Source organism: Grus americana, chromosome 17, assembly GCF_028858705.1.
Source record: "Grus americana isolate bGruAme1 chromosome 17, bGruAme1.mat, whole genome shotgun sequence".
Classification (NCBI taxonomy): domain Eukaryota; kingdom Metazoa; phylum Chordata; class Aves; order Gruiformes; family Gruidae; genus Grus; species Grus americana.
In genome coordinates, this window is record NC_072868.1 from 8,736,783 (window position 1) to 8,757,805 (window position 21,023).

The 21,023-nt window shown below is 43.4% G+C and overlaps 1 protein-coding gene across 1 annotated transcript in view; it reads left to right on the forward strand.

Annotated features, from left to right (window-relative positions):
- CTNNBL1 (catenin beta like 1) overlaps positions 1 to 21,023 on the forward strand; it is a 55,780-nt gene that overhangs the window by 21,036 nt on the left and 13,721 nt on the right. Inside the window, exons 8-12 of the mRNA XM_054845704.1 lie at positions 2,859 to 2,931; positions 3,214 to 3,272; positions 4,012 to 4,160; positions 9,732 to 9,913; positions 20,563 to 20,660. Coding sequence (XP_054701679.1) covers positions 2,859 to 2,931; positions 3,214 to 3,272; positions 4,012 to 4,160; positions 9,732 to 9,913; positions 20,563 to 20,660 — 561 coding nt within the window. The remainder of the gene's footprint in view (positions 1 to 2,858; positions 2,932 to 3,213; positions 3,273 to 4,011; positions 4,161 to 9,731; positions 9,914 to 20,562; positions 20,661 to 21,023) is intronic.

A 21,023-nucleotide genomic window follows, 5' to 3' on the forward strand; every position in this document is an offset into this window, starting at 1 on the left:
TTTGGTAACATGTCCTTGGTCCTGCCGTGAGAGCTATGGTCTTTATTGCAGAGTTTTGGTCCGTTCACAGCACAGCAAAACAGCACTCGGGCGGCAGCCATCGATGTGGTGGTCCCTGTAGCTGCAGAACTGCGGCATTCCTAGCTCAGGCATCAAAAGTGCTGGAACTCTGCCAGCACCCACCTTCCTTCCATAGACCAGTTAGTATGAACTTAAAACATCATTTCAAATAAGCCAGTTTTGTGTGTGTGTTGAAGCCAAGTTAAGGACAAAAGGTTAGAATTCGGGGTTTGTGTCCTCCGTGGTTTTAGTTTAAATGGACATAGTTTAGTCTTCTCTTTACATTGTAAACATCTTACCATAGAAAGAGTCTTTTTTTTCTGTTTGTATGATTCCTGTATGGTGGATTTCTGGTCCGTGGCTAAGACCTGGAGGAATGAAAAAGCTGATTAGTGAGCAGGGAAACTATAAAGACCACTTTATGCCTTTGCTTCCTACATATCTCACAGTATTTTGAGTTTCAAGTGATGTCTTTGTTTAACTGCTGCTGGCGGTGGCTTTTTCTTTGAACTCATCTAATTGCCTTTTGAATTCAAAATTACTTTTTGATATTCTTAGCATCCTGTGGCAGTGAGTTACACAGTTTAACTCTGTCTTGTGTGATAAGATGCCTAAACACTTCCTGGAAAATACTGTAGGAAATGAATGGATAGTTCAGCTCTCTTACAGAGCTAGTGAAGGGAATTTAGCAAACTGATTCTGGCTTTTTCCTAACCCTGTTAGGAAGGCATTAGCACTTCCACACTTAAACGTCTTTACAATTAGAAGGCCTCTGAATCACAGAAATACTCTCCTGGCTTTGTTAGTGTGCAGATACCCCTCTGTGTCCCTCATATGCTTGTAAGCAGAAGTAACCTGTAATTTCTCACTACATGTAGTAACGTAATTATATTCCTTTTGCTTAAAAACAAAAAGTGAAGTTAATTTTATTCCAGGCAGGTGTGTACTGAGTGTAGGTCTGCTGCCTGCCTTGTAATTACTCTGGCAGCTGAAAGACTTAGCAACTTGAGAAAACAAAATAATCACAACTTGAATTCCCCTGACTAGCGCCACAGAAAATGAATGTTAAAGGCCTTCGAAACTCGGTGCTGAATGTGTCTGTCTTTTGCCCTGGCACGTGCTAACTTTGTCTGGGTTTGGGGATATGTGATCAGGCAGTGCTTTTTCTTACTTAGATGCTGTTGTGGGGAGCCGCATGCTAATGAAACACTTGCCCAGGCACCTTTGGTATTGGTGGTGCTTGATCTTGAATTTCTCGCCTTGACAGATGTGTTTAGGATTAAAACAGGATCGCAGCATCTGAGTAGAGTGTTGTGCTGCTGCAGAATGTCTACGGGATAAGTTTTAAAATCAGGGTTCTGTTAAGGCATTGGTAAGGACATCTGGCACACAGCAGAGAGTGTGAATTTCTGTTTTCTGACTACATTTTAGGTTGCATAATTGTATTCTGACTGTCAGAACCACCTCAGAAAGCTCAGATGGAGAGCTTAATAGCTCACTTCTCCAAACAGAAACAGGGTTTGATGATGATGTGTGCAGCCTTGAGAGAACAGAGTGTTATTTCCTAACGCTTGCTGTTGGTCAGCAGTTGGTACGCACCGTGATAGGAGCCAGCAGAGCTGTACAGCACCGAGGGCCTGCCGCCTTCCCCCTCTCAAGCCACTGATGGTTTGGAAGTGTTACGTGGTTGCTATAAATACCATCATCTACAGAGTGGTTGGGGATCGTTTGGAATGAAAAGCTTTATTTAAAGTCAATACTTGGTAGTATTTGGGATCTTCCTGCTTTTCATGTTTTTGTGTTGCATGGCACTTGTGTCTTGTGACCTTTTCTTTGGTAGCGGGTCAGGATAATTGGCCTACACGTAGCCTTGCGCAGGCAGGTTCATTCAATCAAGCTGCAGGTAGTCGTGCATTTGGGGAAGAAAATTGTGGGTGACAAATGGTATGTTTTAAGCCTAGTACTTATTGCTTGCTTTTTTTTCCCTCTCGAGCAGTGGAATACAAATAGCTGGTCACTGATGATTTTTAGAATTGTTTTGTTTATGAATTCCTTCAGTAAACCAGTTTGCATTATTATCTGGTGGGTTAATGTTTAGTCTGTTTCTGTAGATGAAGCAGCTTTGGCAGCACGCAAAAGCATTGGATCCTGTTCAGAATCCCACTTCAGGATTTTTTTTTTTTTTCTTCAAATTCAGCATTTTGGTTTCATTGTTATTTTTTTATTTTTTAACATATTATGAGAGTATGGAGGGAATGTATGAAATGAAAGTTAGGTGACTGTGCAGGCTAAACCATCTCATGTACTTCTGATTGTGACATTGTGATCCTCATACAAAACTCTGGCAGTTACTATTTAATGTTACTGTGATGTATTTTCTGAAATTTTGGTTTTGATGACAGGTGCAGACTTTCAGAATAGGAATAAGCCCCACACACTCATATAACATCATGGAAAATTTATCACAGAAAGGAGATTCCGTGTTGCAAACAACTGGAGACTGTTCTCCAACGTTTTGAGCCAACTTGATCAAACCTACTTATGTAGGACAGCGTGAAGGATCACAGCTGAGTTTCTCCACGCGTGCGCATGAGCGCGCGCACACACACACCCTGTCATCCCTGAATCAGAGAGAATTATTACTGTTTTGTCACTGAGGCATACTGCAAAATTACCGCTGTTGTATTTTGGTTTAAGTATTGCTCATACGTTCGGTGATTTGATTAAGGTGTTCTTCAAATCAATGAAATGCTGAGAGCCGTGCCCTGATGAGTCTCTTCTTCCTTCTTCACCAACAGGCTAAGATGCCTTTTGATGCCAACAAGCTGTACTGCAGTGAGGTGCTGGCTATTTTGCTCCAGAATAACGATGGTGAGATGTGCCTCTGGTATCAATATTCTGTTAGGGTAGGATCCAGGCTTCTTTCAGATCACAGCAGCACTCTTCTGCCTTCGTCTTCCCTTTGCTCGTGCGCTCTCTCCTGCGCGTGTACTCTCTCACATACGCATGCGCCCTCTCTTTCTCTGCAGCTTTTGTACTCTGTCAAGCTGTATTGATTTTGTTTGCTGATGTATCAGTGTTAGATGGCTGTAAAATCTGACAGTTAGCTTCATTTTTCTCTCTCTTTTCCCCCTTCCCCCCACCTCCGTCTAGACAACAGAGAATTGCTTGGGGAGCTGGATGGGATCGATGTGCTGCTTCAGCAGTTATCTGTGAGTAATTCACATACACCCTCTCTACCGTCAGGAGACTTGCAGGCTGGGTGTGAGGAGGTGGAACAGATTCTGGGTGTAGCGCTGTCCTGGCAATCTGTAGATACGGAAGCATAGCAGTGCTTTATGTTTAGTGGTGGCATAGTCCCTGAATAACTTCCATGCAAGTGTATCATCCATGGTAAGTGAGGTTAATCCCTGTTTTACAGGTGTTAATGTAGAGGTACACAGAAGTTAAATTATTTTGTTATAATTACGTGGCAAGTTGGAGATAGGCAGGGTTAGAATTTGGCCATCTTCAGCATTCTCCACTCCAAGCACTGGGCTGCATTGTGCCTACATTTGAGGTAGCTGAAGGTAATGTGTTATTACTTGACTTTTATTTCTCGAGGCAGTACTGTCAGTAGGTTAGGGTGCTGCAGAGCAGACCCCTCAGGTGTGTGTTATGCCTGGGAGTTTTCTGGTAACGAGCTTATCCACATACTTTTGTGAATTGTGCAATCGGGGAATTTCCCCTTCTTTTTGGAGGCCCTGTATTGTCTTCCAGCTGCGGGGTTGTTGGCATACAGTTAGGCAGTAAAAAGGGCAGCAGAGTTACAAGGGAGAATGCATCACTGATGTGTAGGACTGCAGGCTTATGCATATCACGTGCTGGAGGCTTGTGATGTAGAATGTTCATGAATACTGTACAACAGTGAGCCCTCCATTTTGGGGTAATTGTGTTTTCTTTGTCATGCAGGTGTTTAAACGACACAACCCTAGTACAGCAGAAGAACAGGAAATGATGGAGAACCTGTTTGACTCCCTTTGCTCCTGCTTAATGCTCAGTTCCAACCGTGATCGCTTCCTGAAAGGCGAGGGTCTACAGCTGATGAATCTCATGCTTAGGTACCCACATAACTTTGTGATTTTCTTGCCTGCTTTTGATGTACCAGCACACACTCTGGCTAGATACTTGTGGTTCTTGGTTTATAAAATTTTTGTGTTAGCACATTTGTTTGTTTCCTGGTTATTTATTTTTTTTCCCAGCATGTCAGTTGAACCTTCTCAGACAGATAAGCTCAACTCTTTGTCTTTAGCTTTGTTTCCTGAGAACTGGGGTTACTACACTAGCTGCTGGAAAGTAACAGCACAGGTCTACGTGGCAGACACCCAGATGAGAGGATGCTGTAGGTCAGGCCGCTAATCCTCTGAGGATTTAAAAGACCCCTATGACAGTAAGAGGGACCCTTTGGATGTCTCTAGGGAAAATGTTTTTCCTTTTGTTCCACAGCTAAAGCTTCACTGTGCTGTGTATCCTCTGAGCTGGTGAATTTTTGTGGATGTTGATACAAAAATTGCTTTTGTGAAATAAGCACAAGTATGTCTGTCTTCTTGTGACATGTTTTGTCAACAGTGAATCTCCAGGGCTTCTGTGCTCTCTCTTCACTTTTATGTCCTAGCCTGGTACTGAATTGTGTCTTCTGAGCTGACTGGCTTCCTCCAGACCTCAGGTCTGGGCGCAGTGGGGTTCTGTCTGGCTTTCCCCGGTGTGCCAGGCTGCGTGCGGTAGCTGGTTAGCAAACGACAGCAAGAAATGATGTATTCCTGCAGCGCATGGCTGGGTAATGTGCAGCAGCAGGGAACTGAATAAATAACCAAACGTGGATTATTCAAATAGGAACACTGGGTTTTCTTGAGGCTAATTAAAGAAAACCTCCAAAACTAAGAACAAGAGGGAAGCCTCCCTCTGCCTCGAGTACTAAGCCTTGCAGAACTAATTACTTGGAGTTCTTGTGCCATGTGGGTGGGACTCAGTGTTTGGATTTTTAACAGTTTTTCCTCATTTTTGTACCAGGACCCCAGCTGGAATGTTACAACAAGAGGAAAATTTCTCCCTGGATGCATTTTTTTTTTTTTTAACACTCCCAGTAGTTGTGAAGGCGTTAGGAGGGACAAAACATGACTTAGCTTCCAGCAGCAGCTATGTCTAATGGAAGGAGTTTCCAAGACCTTAATCTTTTGATGCTTAGTATCCTAACTTATTCTACAGTCTGAATGAGATTGGTAAAGTGACAATGGGAAAAAAAAGTAACAATTCATGGAATATTTTATGGAAGCTTATATCACTACTGTCCATAAACATGGACTATACTGACAGCTGATTTTTTTTTTCTTAATCTCTTCTAATATAGTTCAGATAAGTAGAGAAGTTGAAATTCTTCTTACCTGGCTGTTTGAGCAAATAATGTGAGTTGATAGTTGACTGAGTCTTGTTCCCAAACCAGCTCTCTTCTGGCCCTGACTTTTCCTACACTGCAAATCTCTATTAGAGAGAGCAGCACCTAGTTGGACAGAGAGAGTAAACTTCAACTCTAGTCTGAAGACATCATTAGAAAGTGTTACGCTCGTGGTTTTATTGCTGACTGATGTTCTTTAGGAGCAGCTTTGGGCATGCTCAGCTGCAGCTGCCGGGGATTACTTGTTTTTGCAGGTTGTGGTGTGATTGAAGGTAGAAAGCTCTGCTGGACTTAGTGCTTTGGTGAGGAAAATAGAGCGTGTTTCTGTAGCTTTCAAACCACCAAACAAAGCAAAGTATCTGAGAACTGATGCTGCAAGGTTTCGGTGTTTGCTCCTTGTGGGTTTTTTACATATTTTAATATCCAGAAGACATTAAATAGCTATTAATTCTGTTAACCTCTGTTATCATTGGGAGTGTTCTTGGTGTATGCTTAAAAGCTGTTGCAGGTGCTCAGTTTTTCTTAGTACTGCTTTGGTAACCACAGACTAACATTGTAAATGGGGAGTGAACCTCGATAGTTGTGATCTAGAGAGCTGCACAGGAGTATTATACTTCTGTATCTTCTTGATACGCTCATGATAAACAGCAAAGAATAGAAATGCCATTCGGTTGTGATTGACCACCTCGCCCACAAACAGGGCAGAATATTTTTCTCTCCTGTCGGTGTCCTCTGAAGACTGGGGGGAGAGATCTGTTGTTTTCTGGTTTTACTTTGAAAGCGGTTAATCATTGTACCATAGTCTGTGCAGATGAAAGGACAAATAAGCAAAGTTGAAAGTTTATTGACATGATGTGAGATAGATAAGCTGTGTGAGAATAAAGATATCAGGCTTGAATCTCCATTACTGTCTCAGAGAACATAGCATTCTGTATCTAGTGTATCTACCCAATACATCTAGCCAAGTTGTTCTGCTAATAATGGTCATGTCCACAGACCTACAGAGAAGTATAGCATCTTTCAGCTGAGCATTTAACATATTTGAGAGATTTCTATAGACAGCAACAAAAACAGGACTACTTTCTGTTATGCTGAGCCTTAAACCATATGACCAACAGCAGAAGATATTGTCGTTTTGTGTGAACTTCTACTGGTTTATGGGGACACAGTGGTGACTCCTGAAAATGGGCACAATGCGGCTGATGTGTATTACGTGCCTGTCTGTAGGAAGCCATGCCCTGGATTTGGTGTGGTCTCGGACTTGCAGTTGGGAGTGGAGCTTCACGGAGCAGGTAATGTAGGAGGTGAGCAGAGGGGTCTGGGAGAAGACCAGACTGAGAAGGACAGAGCCTGTGACAGCAGAAATTAAGTAGGAAGTTTTGAAGTAGGATGAGAGCATGGGTATATACAATTATTTGATTTGCATCTGTACAGCAATGGAGGCTTGTTTATTTTATGGAGTGTCTTTATCAAAAATAAGATGGTTTATCAAGGTGGTAGCCACCAGTGAAAAGTTTATAAATGTCACATAGAATTAAATTATTTTTTTTTTTTTAGGTTAGGAAGCACTTTTTAGCACACAGTCCCTTAGCCTTGCCTTGGTAACCTAAATGCAGTTTACCGTACAAAGCCAAAAGAGACAAAAACAGGCTTGTAATGTCAGTTCTCTTGCACATACTGACAGGAAGCTTATTGCTTTTGCTGTAAAATTGTGTTAAGGTTTGGAGGAGATGCAGCCATTCGGTTCCCGGGGGATGTGTCAAGAAAGATTCTCTGTTGCATAGGAAAAATGACATGTGGCTTTCCCAGTTATTAACTGAAGGCGCGCGTGTATGCACATAGACAAATGCAGCAAAGGGAGCTTACAGAAATGTGCATCACTTGGGCACCACAATCTTCTACTCTGCAGCTATTCAGTGGCTTTTCTTGACCCTCAGAAAAACATTTGCTCCTGGACAGCAAAAGCAAGGTGAAAATGGACAACTCTGTACGGCTTCCCAAAGCTTGACTGTAGCTATTTCAGACTATATTTTTTATTATTATTAAAATTCTTTTATGTTTTCTTGTCCTGCTGTTCCTAATGACCCCGTGGAAACTTAGACTGTCTTTTTACTAAATCTTCTGGTTAATTAAACGGAACCATTTTATGCAGCACTTTTCCAGGAAATCTAGTATTCTGCTTTTGGAAAGGGAGAGGTTGTGTTATGCTAATGTGGAAAGTCCAAATAATGTTAGCACCTCTTCTTTTTGAAATAATAAATGTACCAACGGAGTTCTCTCAGATGGAAAGGTATTAAAAGGAGCAAACCAATGGTTAGCAAATAAAGTTGTAATTCAGAGTTCCCTATGAAGACCGAGGTCACTCCCTATTTGGTGATACTCACGTCTGCTTGTCTTTGAATTAGTGTTCAGCTAAAAGTTACCTCAATAAGCACAGATGAGACTAAGATAAACTGCTTGCCCTCTGGCAGAATAAATATTTCAAATAAAATCAACTCTAGACAGTCCAGTCAAGCAGCTATTGATCTCTAAAAGCCTGAACTTAAACCCAATGAATATTCCAGAGATCAGCTCTGTGCAACCTTCCTAAATGCTGATCAATATGCAATTACTTCCCCTGAAAACATTTCTTACATTGTCTGGCCTAAGAAGTACTTTATTTCTAGCTCCCTGTAGAGGGGAGGTGGGGGTGCTGAGCTACCCTCTTGCACTGCTCTTCGCTTGTGGGTAGAACTTGCTGCTGCACCGGATCCCAGCTGTGTGTGGTGCTTTCAACAACCGCTTCGTGCCCATTGGAAGCACCCGTGGCTGCACTAGGCAAAGTAACTTTCTTTTAGGCTAGGGTGTTAATGTATGGTTGGGTTTTTTCAGTTTGTGTATTGTTAGGGGTTCACAAAGTTCAGTCTTTGAAGGGAATGTGTTTTTCACAGCTCTCTGGAGCTTGAGCTTTAGGGAAGCCCTGGACAAGCAGACATGAGGTCCGGGTGGCTCAGCGTATGCTGTTTGCAGGTGGGCAGGCTGCTCCTGTGCTGCTGGGTTTGGTAGGTGCATGCAAGGGCAGTGTGGGTGCTGCTGCCTCCCCGGGGGCAAACAGGAGGGGGCTGAACTGCATCAGTGCTTTGATCTTCATAGATCCTTATTCCAGGTCTGCAATAATACCTGAGCACCTTAGGGTAGCGCAGAGCAACTAGTGTTTGTCTGAGAATTGTTCTCTCGTTGTCACTCCAGGTGAAGAGCATGGCATGTTTCTGGGGGATTTATTTTTATATGTGCCTGTAGCTATGTATTTGTAGAGAATAAATTATCTTATAGAAGAGAAAATCAGAGGAGATTGCCATGCACTGGGGGTGGAAAGTGGTGGGGTTTGTGACCGTCCTGTCCCTGGGGGATTGTCCTCCTGGCCTGGCCTTTGGGGACACTGAGGGCTCTTGTTCTTCAGCTCACGTTAACTCCTGCTGATGTTTACCCGGTCTGTTGCTTTTATGGGCTGTATTAGTGATTGGGTTTTCAGTTCACGTTCCACAAGATTTTTTTAAATTTTCCCCTGGATGAATTATAAATTCCTCTGGTTTTGGTTTGAGAGGTACAGAGCTTTTGGAGATCATTTCCAGACCATCTGTGTGCTGTTGGTGTGAGTTACCAGCATCAGCATTTTGAACTCGCATTAAACCAGAACTGCCCAGAATCTGTCTGCTTCCTTCCAAATGAGATTTCTAGAGGTGGAATTTTCTTCCTGATAGCTGACCACCAAGCTACGCTTACCAAACTTACTCCTTAATTAAACTGAATTATTGCTACATCTAAATCCGGATCTTCTTGGTGTGTGACAGTATTTGCCTTGTGTACCCAGCCCAGTCTCCCCTGCCGTTTTGTGCTAGTGTTTGTAAGGTGGTAATGAAATACCTTCTTTAATAGCTGAGAAATAAAAAAAAAAAGCCCAAGCAAACATAAAAATAAAATATATAAAAATGAAATAAAAAGAAAATAGAAAAGAAAAAGAAATAAAAGACATTAAAAAAGAAATAACCAAGAGAATATTCTCAACCACAGTTTTGAAAAGAGTATTTGTCGATATAATGTTTTGGCTTCTTAAAGAAACCCTTACTTAGAGCTTGTGCTCAGACTCTTCATACCTTCCTTTGTCACATTCATTTCCCTTTTCATCTTGTCTCTTTCAAATAGTGTGGTCCAAAGCTCCTCATGTCCCTGAAAATTTTAACTTGCAGCTTTCTTTTCACAGAGAAAAGAAGATTTCCCGCAGCAGTGCCCTGAAGGTGCTGGACCACGCCATGATTGGACCGGAGGGCACCGACAACTGTCACAAGTTTGTTGACATTCTAGGTCTGAGGACCATCTTTCCACTCTTCATGAAATCGCCCAAAAAGATAAAGAAAGTTGGAACAACTGAAAAAGAACACGAAGGTAGGCGTGCTTCCAGATCCTTCTTATTGTCATGGAGGAGGTGAATGGAAGTGTCGTGGTTTAACCTGGCCGGCAGCTAAAACAACAACACAGCCATTCGCTCACTTCCCACCTCCCAGTGGGGTGGGGGAGAGAATTGAAAAGAAAAAGGTAAAACTCGTGGGTTGAGATAAAGAGAGTTTAGTAGAACAGAAAAGGAAGATGATGATGATAATAATGATAATAGGATATACAAAACAAGTGATGCACAGCACGTTTACTCACCACTCGGAACTGATGCCCTGCTAATTCCTGAGCCGCACACCTCCTGGCCAACTCCCCCATTTACATACCAAGCATGATATCACACGGTATGGAATATCCCTTTGGCCAGTTTGGGTCAGCTGTCCTGGCCGTGTCCCCTCCCAGCTTCTTTGGTGCCCCAGCCTTCTCATTGGTGGGGCAGTGTGAGAAGCTGAAAAGTCCTTGATTGCTTGGTAACAACTGAAATATTCTCATTCTTAAGTCCAAAACACAGCACTATACCAGCTGGTAGTAAGAAAATGTAACTCTATCCGAGCTGAAACCAGGACAGGAAGGCAAGTGTCTGAAAAGTGCCTGCAACGAGGAGGGAATGGCACATCACCAGTCTTTTCAGAGCTCCTCCTGCAGCTTTCAGGTCCAGGCAGCCTGCCCGCTCCCTGTTGCAGGCTAGCTCTTGATGACACACTTGCCCTGCTTGTTTTGGTATCAGCAGTTCCTGGCAATTCCATTTCATGTGCTGTTAATAAGTTATTTTACTCCTGTAGGGTCTGTTGTTTGAAGCTCTGACTCTTTGATGCAAAACTCTTTTGAAAAGAGTAATGAGGCAACTACAAATGTCACCTCAAAAGCAGTGTTTTCATGGCTCTGAGCACTGAAGTGTGACTCGATGAACATCAGGCATTGCAGAAATAAACTGCGTGCTTTTGAAGTTGCTTTTTTTTTTTCCTTCCCCTTTTTCTATTTTTTTCCTCTCTCCCTTGGAAAACTCTGCTTTACCAGAAATCTGCTGTGGAGTATTACTGCAGGACCTTATGCTGAACTGAATCTAGGGTCAGTCCCTCCTGCGTCTGGTAACATTACCTTTTCCATTTTGTTGATAACTGACTGTGTTAGAAGAAACTTTAAGTGCTGCCAGCGATGCTTGAGGTTTTGTGCCAGTTGATTACTCATATCTCAGTTCTATAAAGGGTGAATATTGTCAAAAGCAGAAGAGGTGTGAGTGGGTTTCAGGCTTGCAGCAAACCAAGGGAAAACGGAAGGAGACAGCAACAAAATGGAAGCTTTAAACCCAAATACCCTGCTTTGGTACAGTCCTCGCAACTCTGGTGTAACCAGATGTCCTGATGTTCTCCGAAGCAGAGGCAGGGAGGTGCTGTCTCCTCCAGACCTGGGCTGAGATGCTTGCTGGGACTGAGCAGCCCCTTTCTCTGGAAGAGCTGCAGAACTGGGGGCAGCTTGGTTGGCATCTGATTCTTCTCGTCCTTCTTGAGGATGGGGGGAACATGTGGCAGTGGCTGCTGTCCTAGCACGGGAGGAGGGAAGGGGCTTACCTGCAGCCCAGCACCAGCCATAGTAACAATTGACACACAGGCTGCCAGTTCTGGCTGCCTTATCTGTCTTGTATTGTGTTGCTTGTCTTGGATAGATAATGGTGAGGAAGAAACGCTGTCGTGTGTTCATGTAATAAAATTGCAGAGAGTGCAGTTGTGCTTAGATGATGGATTTGGGGATGTTTTGAAATCTTCATTTGCAGTATGAAAATAAGGTTTAATTCTTACTGAGAGAAAGCTCAAGCTAGAATATGAGCTTTTGAGTAGAGGGATCTGGGTCTGTAGCTCCTGTCATTGACTTAAATTTTTCAGTTTGGGAAAGTGAGTTAATCTCTGTCTCATCTGCTTCGTCTTGAGACTGCAGATGACATCTGTATGAAATCTTGGCTACTGTGAGGATTAGGTAGCAGTCTGGAAAGCCCTAAAGGGGTCAGTTCCTAACTATTTCTGTGATAGGGGAAAAAAGCAAATCTGCCCTCAGGAAAATGGAGTGATCTGTACAGTCTTCATATCATACCTCCATCTCATTAATATTCAGAAGAAATGGAGGACATTAAGATGAGTCCAGAAATCAGTTTTATTAAAATAAACTCTCCCTAAAATGCTGTGGTAGTAAGTCCAATTTTCTTTGTTTTGCATCACTGGGCAGGTGAGTTACTGAATTTCTAACGATGGGAGTTAATTGAGATGTTTAACAGGGTTCCCCTGGAGCCTGTCACAGCCATTGTCCTGACATGTGCATAAGCAGCACAGTATATGTTTTTACTTTGCCAAACGTTGCACCAGCAATACAGTAATTACTGTGTGCTCGGGGGCACTGCTGGTTGATGGTCAGCCCCTGTGAGCCACTGGCTGAACAGGAATACTGCGAAGACTCCTTGGTGCCTGCTGATTTTAAAGGAAACGGTGCAGGTATAGCGAGACAGAAGTGATGCCCTCTGTACTGTGCCGATCCTAGGAACATGCTGCATATCTCTTTGTTTATTTATCAAAAAGAATTTTAGTGTTCAGTCTTCTCTTGTCATCCTTTCTTGTAAAAACTTTATCCTGTGTTCAAACTGTTTGAAAAAATAAAAATCAAAATTGAATTAGAATGATCCTCTTCTGCTAGGAGAGTGTTCATGTAGATGTCAAATGGAGGAACACACTCCTTTAAAGGATTAACTAGAATGGCTTTGTAGCCCAGGCATCAGTATTTATTAAAAAGCAGTTCTAAGGAACTGCGCTGTGAACGCATTTGCTGTAATGCCATTGAGACTGCGTCGGGACAGACACTTGTGGTTATGCTGCAAAATATGAAATTATTAATGGGCTATTAACCCCGGAGCCTAATTACAACTGCTTAAAGGACAATCCTGTTAAAATGCTTCAGCGCTGGGTGAGGTACCAGACAGCTCTGCCAGAAGCGTTTGTCCACTGAGACTCAACCTCTTCCATCTGTCCGGGGTGTCCCTTTGTCTGCAGCTGCAGAAGTGCTGCCAGGCTGCAGGTACCAGCAGCAGCTGGGGCTCGAGGATGCTTTAGTAGTTAGCTGCAGAGACACTCTTCTCATTGAGCGTCCAATGCTCCATCTTTACAGCACAAAGTCTTTCATATGTGTCTGGTGGTGGTAGGAAAATACTTCTCTTGTCTTTATTTTATAGTAATGTCGCTTTTTACATAGGAGATAGTCCATAAAATAATGTTTATTTTATTGTCTCGAAGGCAATGTTCTGAATGTGACAGAATAATAACTACCCTAGTGAAAAAATCTCACTGTGACTTGACGAGCTTTTATTTATTACGGAAATTTATAATCCAAATTAAATTTGATAAAAATAACTTTCCCGTAATGTATTTCTCTCTGTTTTTAAAAGCTAGCATAAAGGTGGCAGTGCTGGTTAGCTGCATTTTAAACACTGTCAGTGTTTAAAAATTATTTTACTCTAGGGAGCCCATGAACAATTTAAATCCAAACTGCACATATTTATGCTTTATATACACTATGTAATTAGGAAAAAAGAAAGGGAAAATTTCTTAAGTATCTTTATGGATGGTCTGAGCCCGAAGATTGAGCTGGTGGTGTTTAACTGACTACACATTATCTACATTGAATTTTGCCTGACTTTGTGCAGATCATTATATACTTCTGAGGGTATTAGGTTCGGGAAAAAAATCTCATTTGAAGCAATTTCCCTTTTTCTGAGGCAGTGAAGCAACTCAAAACAAATATTTTGCAGTTGAAGACAGAAATGGCTTAGAGTTTTCTTATGTCTGTGGGGTCAAAATACTTGTGAGTATCCAGCCGAGTTGGCCAGCCTTAAAGAGAAATAGCCCATCGTTGTAGAAAGCAGTGCGTCTCAGGGTTTTGTTGTGAGTTTGTTGAACAGCATTAGCGGGGTCCCCCTGAGATGCTGCTTGGTGTTCTGTGGAGTGGATAGAAAGGCGGATGAGGCAGGTTGTAGGAGGTGGAGAATTAATGACAAGTATTATTGCAGCAATCCATTTAATTCCACTAGATGCTCAGTGTTTGTTTTTGTGATTGACCGCTCCCTGTAATCTTTCTGATTAAGGATTGTGATCCCTCCAGAAGTGTAATCCAGACAGGTGTAGAGTTGGACACTGAGCACCGCATGCGAGGTACGATACAGTATAGTTTGCCTGTACCCTTTGGTTGTGGCCTATCATACAGTAAGTTACACATGGTAGTATAATATAGCCTACCTATAGTGAGCATTGGTAGAAAGGTAAAGGCCAAATTGTGGACAAAATGTGCTCTTGGTCAGTCTGAGACCGGGGACTACGTTATGCTTATAAAACGGTGAGATGGGGCACTCTGAGAGGAGCCCGACTGCCTTGTGGCTTCGGTGGAACTGAGCTGGAAAGGCAGAGAGGGCAGAGAGGCAAGTGTCTAGTGTGTGCAATTGCAGGGGATGAACAGAAATTTGGCACTGTGTAGTTCTTTGCATAAATATGGGGTAAGATTTGAAATAATACTTCCGTATCGTGAATTTTGAAATGTGGGGGATGCTCTATGGGTGTCTGTGTTCCAAAATTTCTTCTGTTGCAGAGCTGAGGGTCAGCTTGTCTTTGCTGTCCATAAGGGTGCAAGGTCTCTTGGTACGAGACTTCCGCAGCAACAGTGGAATTGAAGCGTTGGTTGCTAACTTGAAATTCTTGAACAGTCTCAGTGAGCTAAAAATGGAGAAAACGCAAATTCCTTCCGAATTAGAGAGTCGGTAGCGAAGCAATCATAACTTGCTTGATAGGCTGTATATTCTCCTGCTCTTTCTCAGGACAGTTATTTGCAGTCTAGTTTTGCTCACTTGGAGAGTCTAATGAACTATAAAAGGATGTTTGTCCAATTCATCTTCATTTAAATGCCTTCTCTTGACTTAGATGTCAGTTTTACTTAGGAATGCTTAATTTGATAACCTGAGAATTAGTTCAGCCAATTTCCAAATGAGAATTCCTGTCACTGTGTTTTTTTGCCTGTTTGCCCTCTAACAATAAGGAAGCCTCTTTTGGAGATGCTCAGCTATACACTTCTTTTAAAAAACAACAGCAGCAAACCCCATTTCTAAGTAAATCTGCTCTTACTCCTTTGTGACATAGACTGAAAGGCAGCAAAGCCCTTGGAGTGAATACCTGCTGCAGAACTAAGTTCCCTGGGCATGGAAAAGTGAAAAGGCAGCAACAGAAAAATGACCTGATAGAGTATCTTTAACTGAAAACCCTCTGCCAGCCAGCAGAAAATATTTTTCATCTGGTGGCCTTCTGAAGTGAATACCTAGGGAAGGCATCAGTCTGTTTAAACAGAACTTTATTATGCCAATTTGTTATTTTACCATCAACCCTCCAAAAGATGACAGGAATCTGTTGCTTGAATGAGCCATGATGCTGAGTGCAGAGTTAAATTTATCTCAATTAAAGTTAGCATTCTCTGTTACAAGAACATCACAAAAATAAACTTTCTCAGTTGATAGAAAGATTTTTGGTTTACATTCAGCATGATGCTTGGATTCCAGCTTAACAGGGACATTGCGTAGAGCTTTTTCAACCTTTCCAAGCCCCACTTTACCCACCAGTAAAATCGGTATTTCTTACTGTTGTCAGTACTTGAAGATAAGATGTTTCTTGGCAAAATATTTTGAGATAGTTGAGTGGGTTACTCTTTAAAAACATAGAGTATTAATGCATGTGAAAACAGGTAAGCTTATTAGATGCTACAGCATTGGAATAGCATGTCCCTGGTTCTACCCATAATTCTGTAATGAACCGAAACGCTAGTGGAGTGCAGGAGTGGTGAGTCTTCCGTAATTTTACAAGCTGCATTGCAAAACCTCTCTGTGAATGCATTTCATAGGCGTCTGAAAGCTATGTGGAGGAGAAACCAGAAGTCGCTCTCGGCACTTCTCTTCTGCTGCGGAGTTAGGCTGGGGTAGCCACACGCCTGGTCCCGGGTGTTCTGGCAGCGTGGCCTCGGCGCTTGCCATGAGCATCCTCCCTCCCAGAGCCGGGGGAGCTGCTGGTCCTTGGGATGTGCCGTAGGCTTTGTCCGGGTTTCCCAGCAAACAGACACGAAGCCGCAGAGTTTTGTGCGTAGGAAGGGTAGAAGTTTCTGAGAGAGATGGCTTTTGATTTTTTTTTTTTCTGGTACTTTCCTGCTTCTAATTAGAAACCACAATTTATCTTAAGAGTTCTTTACAAGACAGAAGGCTCTTAAATATATTCTACTGGATTCACCAGAATACCCTGCTCATCCACCTAATGGCTGCTGTCCCCTTGCACCCAGAAGCACATTCCTTCCCCTTCCTCCGGAGGATGCTTGCCTCATCTGCATCCGTATTGCAGGGGAGTGTGCTTGAGCTTCTTCCCCTGCTAGGCAGATGTCCGTTATAATGAAATGTAAAAAAAAAAAAGGGGGGGGGGGATAATAAAGGCAGAGGAGTGTAATGTTACGGCTTGATTTGACAGGACCTCCTGCTGTTGCAGCTGCCAGTGCCAGCCATGGAATAGATTAATCTGTATTCCAACACGCCGCAGCTGAAGTCAAGATCGATCTAATTAGGGTGTTTTAAACACTGCTTGCATCTGAAGTCTTCGTGCCTGTCTGGAAAAGGAAAGGCTCCCGAGAGTCCGAGGTGATCCTGGTCTAAGGAGGACGCTGGTGCAGCTGGGTGAGCTCTTGTGATGTGACCTGCCCTGGCACCAGGGATGCGGCTGGCACGGTGCGCTGCACTGCAGAAAGAAGCCTCTGTCTTCCTATATCCACGAATTTGTGAGATTTTGGGACATTTGTATGGAAAAAAAAGTTGTTCTTGATGCATACTAGCTGCTAGCTGCTAACTGTTATTCCTTTAAAGGAATCTTTGGTGGTGCTGACCACAGCTCATTTTGGTGTTTGCTTCCCAAAGGAAATACGTTCAGTCGTTCTTAGAAATGAGGGCGAGGCAGCAACTTCTGCCTCTGGCCTTGTCTGTTACCCTCCTTGAAAACGACTCTTTTTGTGCAGGTGATGTGGACTTTGGCTGAGTGTTGGCAGGATTATTTAGGATTTCCCAAAATATTCAGAGGCAGGCAGGCTGCCCCAGGTGTCGCCTGAGGGCGATGTGCAGCTTGTGGCCTCTGTCTGTCAGCTGAGATCAAAGCTGGGCAGCTGCAGGTTTTGCTTTCCGAGGACTCAGAACAGCACCAGCTACTCATCCTTTTCTAAAGAAGAGCAGATATTGTGATTGTGGACTTTTAAAATTTTGCATATGTGAGATAGATATTGGTGCAGTCCGTGGGAAAATGGCAAGACCCCGCCCGTCCGCCCGTCCGCAGAAACCTTCACTCCCAGGCTAACACCTCTCCCTTCTGATTACTTGTGCTTTAATTCGTTGAATAATGGAATTATCCCATAGCACTTCTCTTACCCCAAGGTTTGTCCTGGATTTGGCTGGTGTCCTTGCACATGGATGTTGGTGTTTATTGGGCCAGGAGTTGCATTATGGCATAATTGTCATTATTTTTGGGGGGGGGAGGAGTATGAAAGACACTGGTGCATTTTTTCAGGAAGCTGATTAAAAAAAAAAAAAAAAAGGTTTAGGTAGTTCAGAAATGTTTTTATACAATTCTTTTTTTTGAACATTTTGACCAGGCAACTAAATATTTCCTGGCTTTTCTGGAGTGATATGTTGAAAGAATAACCTCATTCTTAAAAAGCCTGTGTCAGCTTCTTTAGGCTTCTCAGTAGTTTTAAAGATTTTATTGATAAAATGAATAAATATCTGCATATGAACACCAAAGCAAAAATGATGGCTAAAATACATTTCCTAGTAAAGGAGTATTGAAAAAAAGCAATGAAGATATATCATTGGTGAGACTATTGCTACTAAAATACTGTGTCAACACTTCTAAACACTTCTAAAAAAAGAAGGTTTGGAAAAAAATAGTGTGAAATACAGAGTACTGACTTCTTCCTTAAACAGCAGAGCATCTGTTGGGATATAGTTTAAAAAAGAAGTCTTAATTTTGTTGTATTTTTTTTTCACCTTAAGAAAACAGGATCTGCAAGGACTTTGGAGGCTTTTACAATATTTTTGAGGTAGACACTTAATTTGGTGTCTCTTTTTGTGGAATAACTGTGTCTCTGCAGCGAGAGCGTGCACTGACATACCCAGAGCCATCCTTCACCCCCGTGTTATCCTGTCGAAATGACAGAGCAGCCGCACGGTGCTGGCCACCCGATAAACCTGTTATCTCCTCTGCTCCTCCTGCCAGCAGCTCTCCCAATCTCTTTGGTACATGAAAAATTGACATCACCTCAGGCAGAAATCTGTTTCTAAGGAAGCTACATTTATAAGTAGCTAATGAAATGGGGTGTGTGCGTGTGCGTGTACAGCCTCTTCTGTTTGCTGCCCTTATGTAGTATGCAGATAATCTGTGCTACGGAGAGGGCAGACACAACTTGGACAAGCAGCCTCTGTGACTTCGCCTTTCCGCAGAAGCGTAAGCTGGCAGTTAGTGCAGAAGCTCCCTGCAAACACATCGGTGTCGCTTGTTCTTTGTACGCTGGTGCAATCGATCAAGGCTTCTTGTGGCTCCAGGCTAGGCAGCACTGTGGAAATGCATGTTAAAATGATTTGACGGCAATAAGATGATGATCCCTTTCCTCTGCACGTTGCATTTTCCTCTCTGAAAACAACAAATCTTGACGCTGCCTTCTCCTCTCCCCACCCTTGTGGGTGCGGAAATGTTTATGGCCATTATTGTTCATCAGTCTTAATCAGCAAGATTAAAGTGAGGACATGTTGGAGAAGTTACAGTTTTGAATATATTGAGATATCTAACACATAAGGTCTGTGCTTAATGCAGACCTGTAGGCAGGAAGCAATACCAAATGATTTAGCAAGGGAGAGAAACTCGTGCCTCTCTCATTTGCTTTGCACCTTTGTGCTTGGTTTTATTTCCCCATATTAAAACCATCTACTCTTTGATACTGCTAACATCATTCCTGGTCTTGGCATATGTTTTGCAAATGATTTGTGTCTCCGCATCTCCTGCGCCCGTGTAGGAGTGATACTGGGGGTACAGATGAGCGCAGTGTGGGCACTCTGCTTCCCTTTCATGAGAGAAGGAAGGCGGACGCCTTCCCTGGGCTCTTTCCCTCACCTCGTGTCAGCTCCCGGGGGTGAGTTGGGTTCTTCTCCCCTGGAAACTGTTCGTGGGCAAAATGAAAAAGAGCCAGAGCATGAGGGTTGTAACTTGAGAGCTTGACTTGAAACGTTTCAAACCCAGTATGAATTTATATGTATTTTGTATATAAATTGCACATAAAACCGGTGAATCCTTCTGAAGAAACAAGGACACAGAGAAGCATTTGCTTTTGTACTTCACTGAAGTCTGGTACAGCCAAATATTAGTGGTTAAAGAAGTGTAAGACACCCTAGGTAAAAAATTGTGCTTTTGGAGAAGGTCATGTCGCTTTCTGTCACTCAAGGAGCAAAGAGCTGTGGTTTTGAACACCGCTTGAACCCAGCGCTTTGCAGCAGCTGGCTGCGCTGAGGCAGTGCCCTGCGTTGGAGAGGGATGGCATACGGGGGGGGCGTGCTGGGAAGAAGCAGCTTCTGAAAGGGGTGCAAGGCACAAAAGCAGCAATGCCATGTGGCCCTTTGGTACCTCCTTTGGTGGTCCCCTACTGAGGGACATCTGTGTTCCTGCACACTTCTTCAGAGCTCAGTCCCGCTCCTCAAGACGACCAGTGCTGCTGTGGGGTCGGGGCACTTGGTTCAGTCGCCTTCCGGAGTGAAGCTGTGCTTGGACATTTACACAGATGTTGTCTCTTGTGTGCTTGCAACGTTGATTTTTTACTTGGCTCCAAGGCTTGTGCTGTAAAGTATGACCCCCAAGTGCAATTGAGAAGACTGTAGAACACATTTAGTTGGTTGTTTCTGGTTTGTTGTGGCACATTCATATTCAATCCAGGGGATTTTCTGTAAATACAAGTGGTTTGTTTGAGGATTTTTTTCCTCTAGCTAATACCGGTTAAGTCTCTGCAGGAGCTGCACACTGGCACAGTTATTCCTTTCTCAAGCTTTCCTGTTTCAGTGACTGTTCCCTGCTTGTCAAACTAAGGGTCATTTGAGTGACAGTGCTGGCTTTGGCCTGGATTCCTTTCAGCCCCAAGGGAGGGAGGCAGCATGTGCTGTGCCTTTAGCTGTGAGGGAGGGTGCCAAAAAGAGACTGTGTGCTGCTAGGCAGGTGTGCCAGCCTGGGGAGGTAAACTGGAGCAGAATTTGTGCTTTACATAAGGCGCTTTTTTCAGGTTGCCGAGGAAAAGCAGGATCAGTGTGGCAGGAGGAGTGCAGCAGAGCCAGAGGAGACCTCGCTAGCTGGGCTGTGATGGGCGAGGAGCTGCCCCTGCTCGCTGCAGACACGGCTTGCTGCTCTCGCCACCACTCTGCCTCCGCTCCCTGGTGATGGGAAGGAACTGGGGTTCCGCTTATCAATGGCTACATGCAGGCATGCTAGTAGTAAATTTAATGGCATGTTACAGAGAAAATAAGCTCCTGTTCCTGATCTCAGCATGCAATTTTCATTTTGTATCTCCAGAACATGTCTGTTCTATCCTGGCCTCCCTTCTGCGAAACCTGAGAGGGCAGCAGAGGACACGGTTACTGAATAAATTCACAGAGAATGACAGTGAGAAGGTGAGTGCTGAATGTGTGTCTGCAGTCTCTGGGCTACCAGGCTGGGAGGATACTTGATAACAGCAGGGTGCCTGTGTACGCTCGCTAAGTCACTGAGAAGCCGTTACTGTACCTGCCTATAGTCTCATACTCTCACAGGCCATCATTCTCACATATCTACAAACTGAAGAACTGGAAATACCTTTAGTGCTTGGCCTCCCCACATCATATGTGCTCTTGTTTTCTGGTGCTCTTGCACATGGTAGTAGCGATTCTCAGCCCTGGGTTGTGTGTCTCAGCTGAAGCCTGATCATACAGCACGTGTTGTGTGGTGGTATGTTGTGCTGGCTCTGGGAGACCAGGGCAGTGTGGAAAGGTGCCACT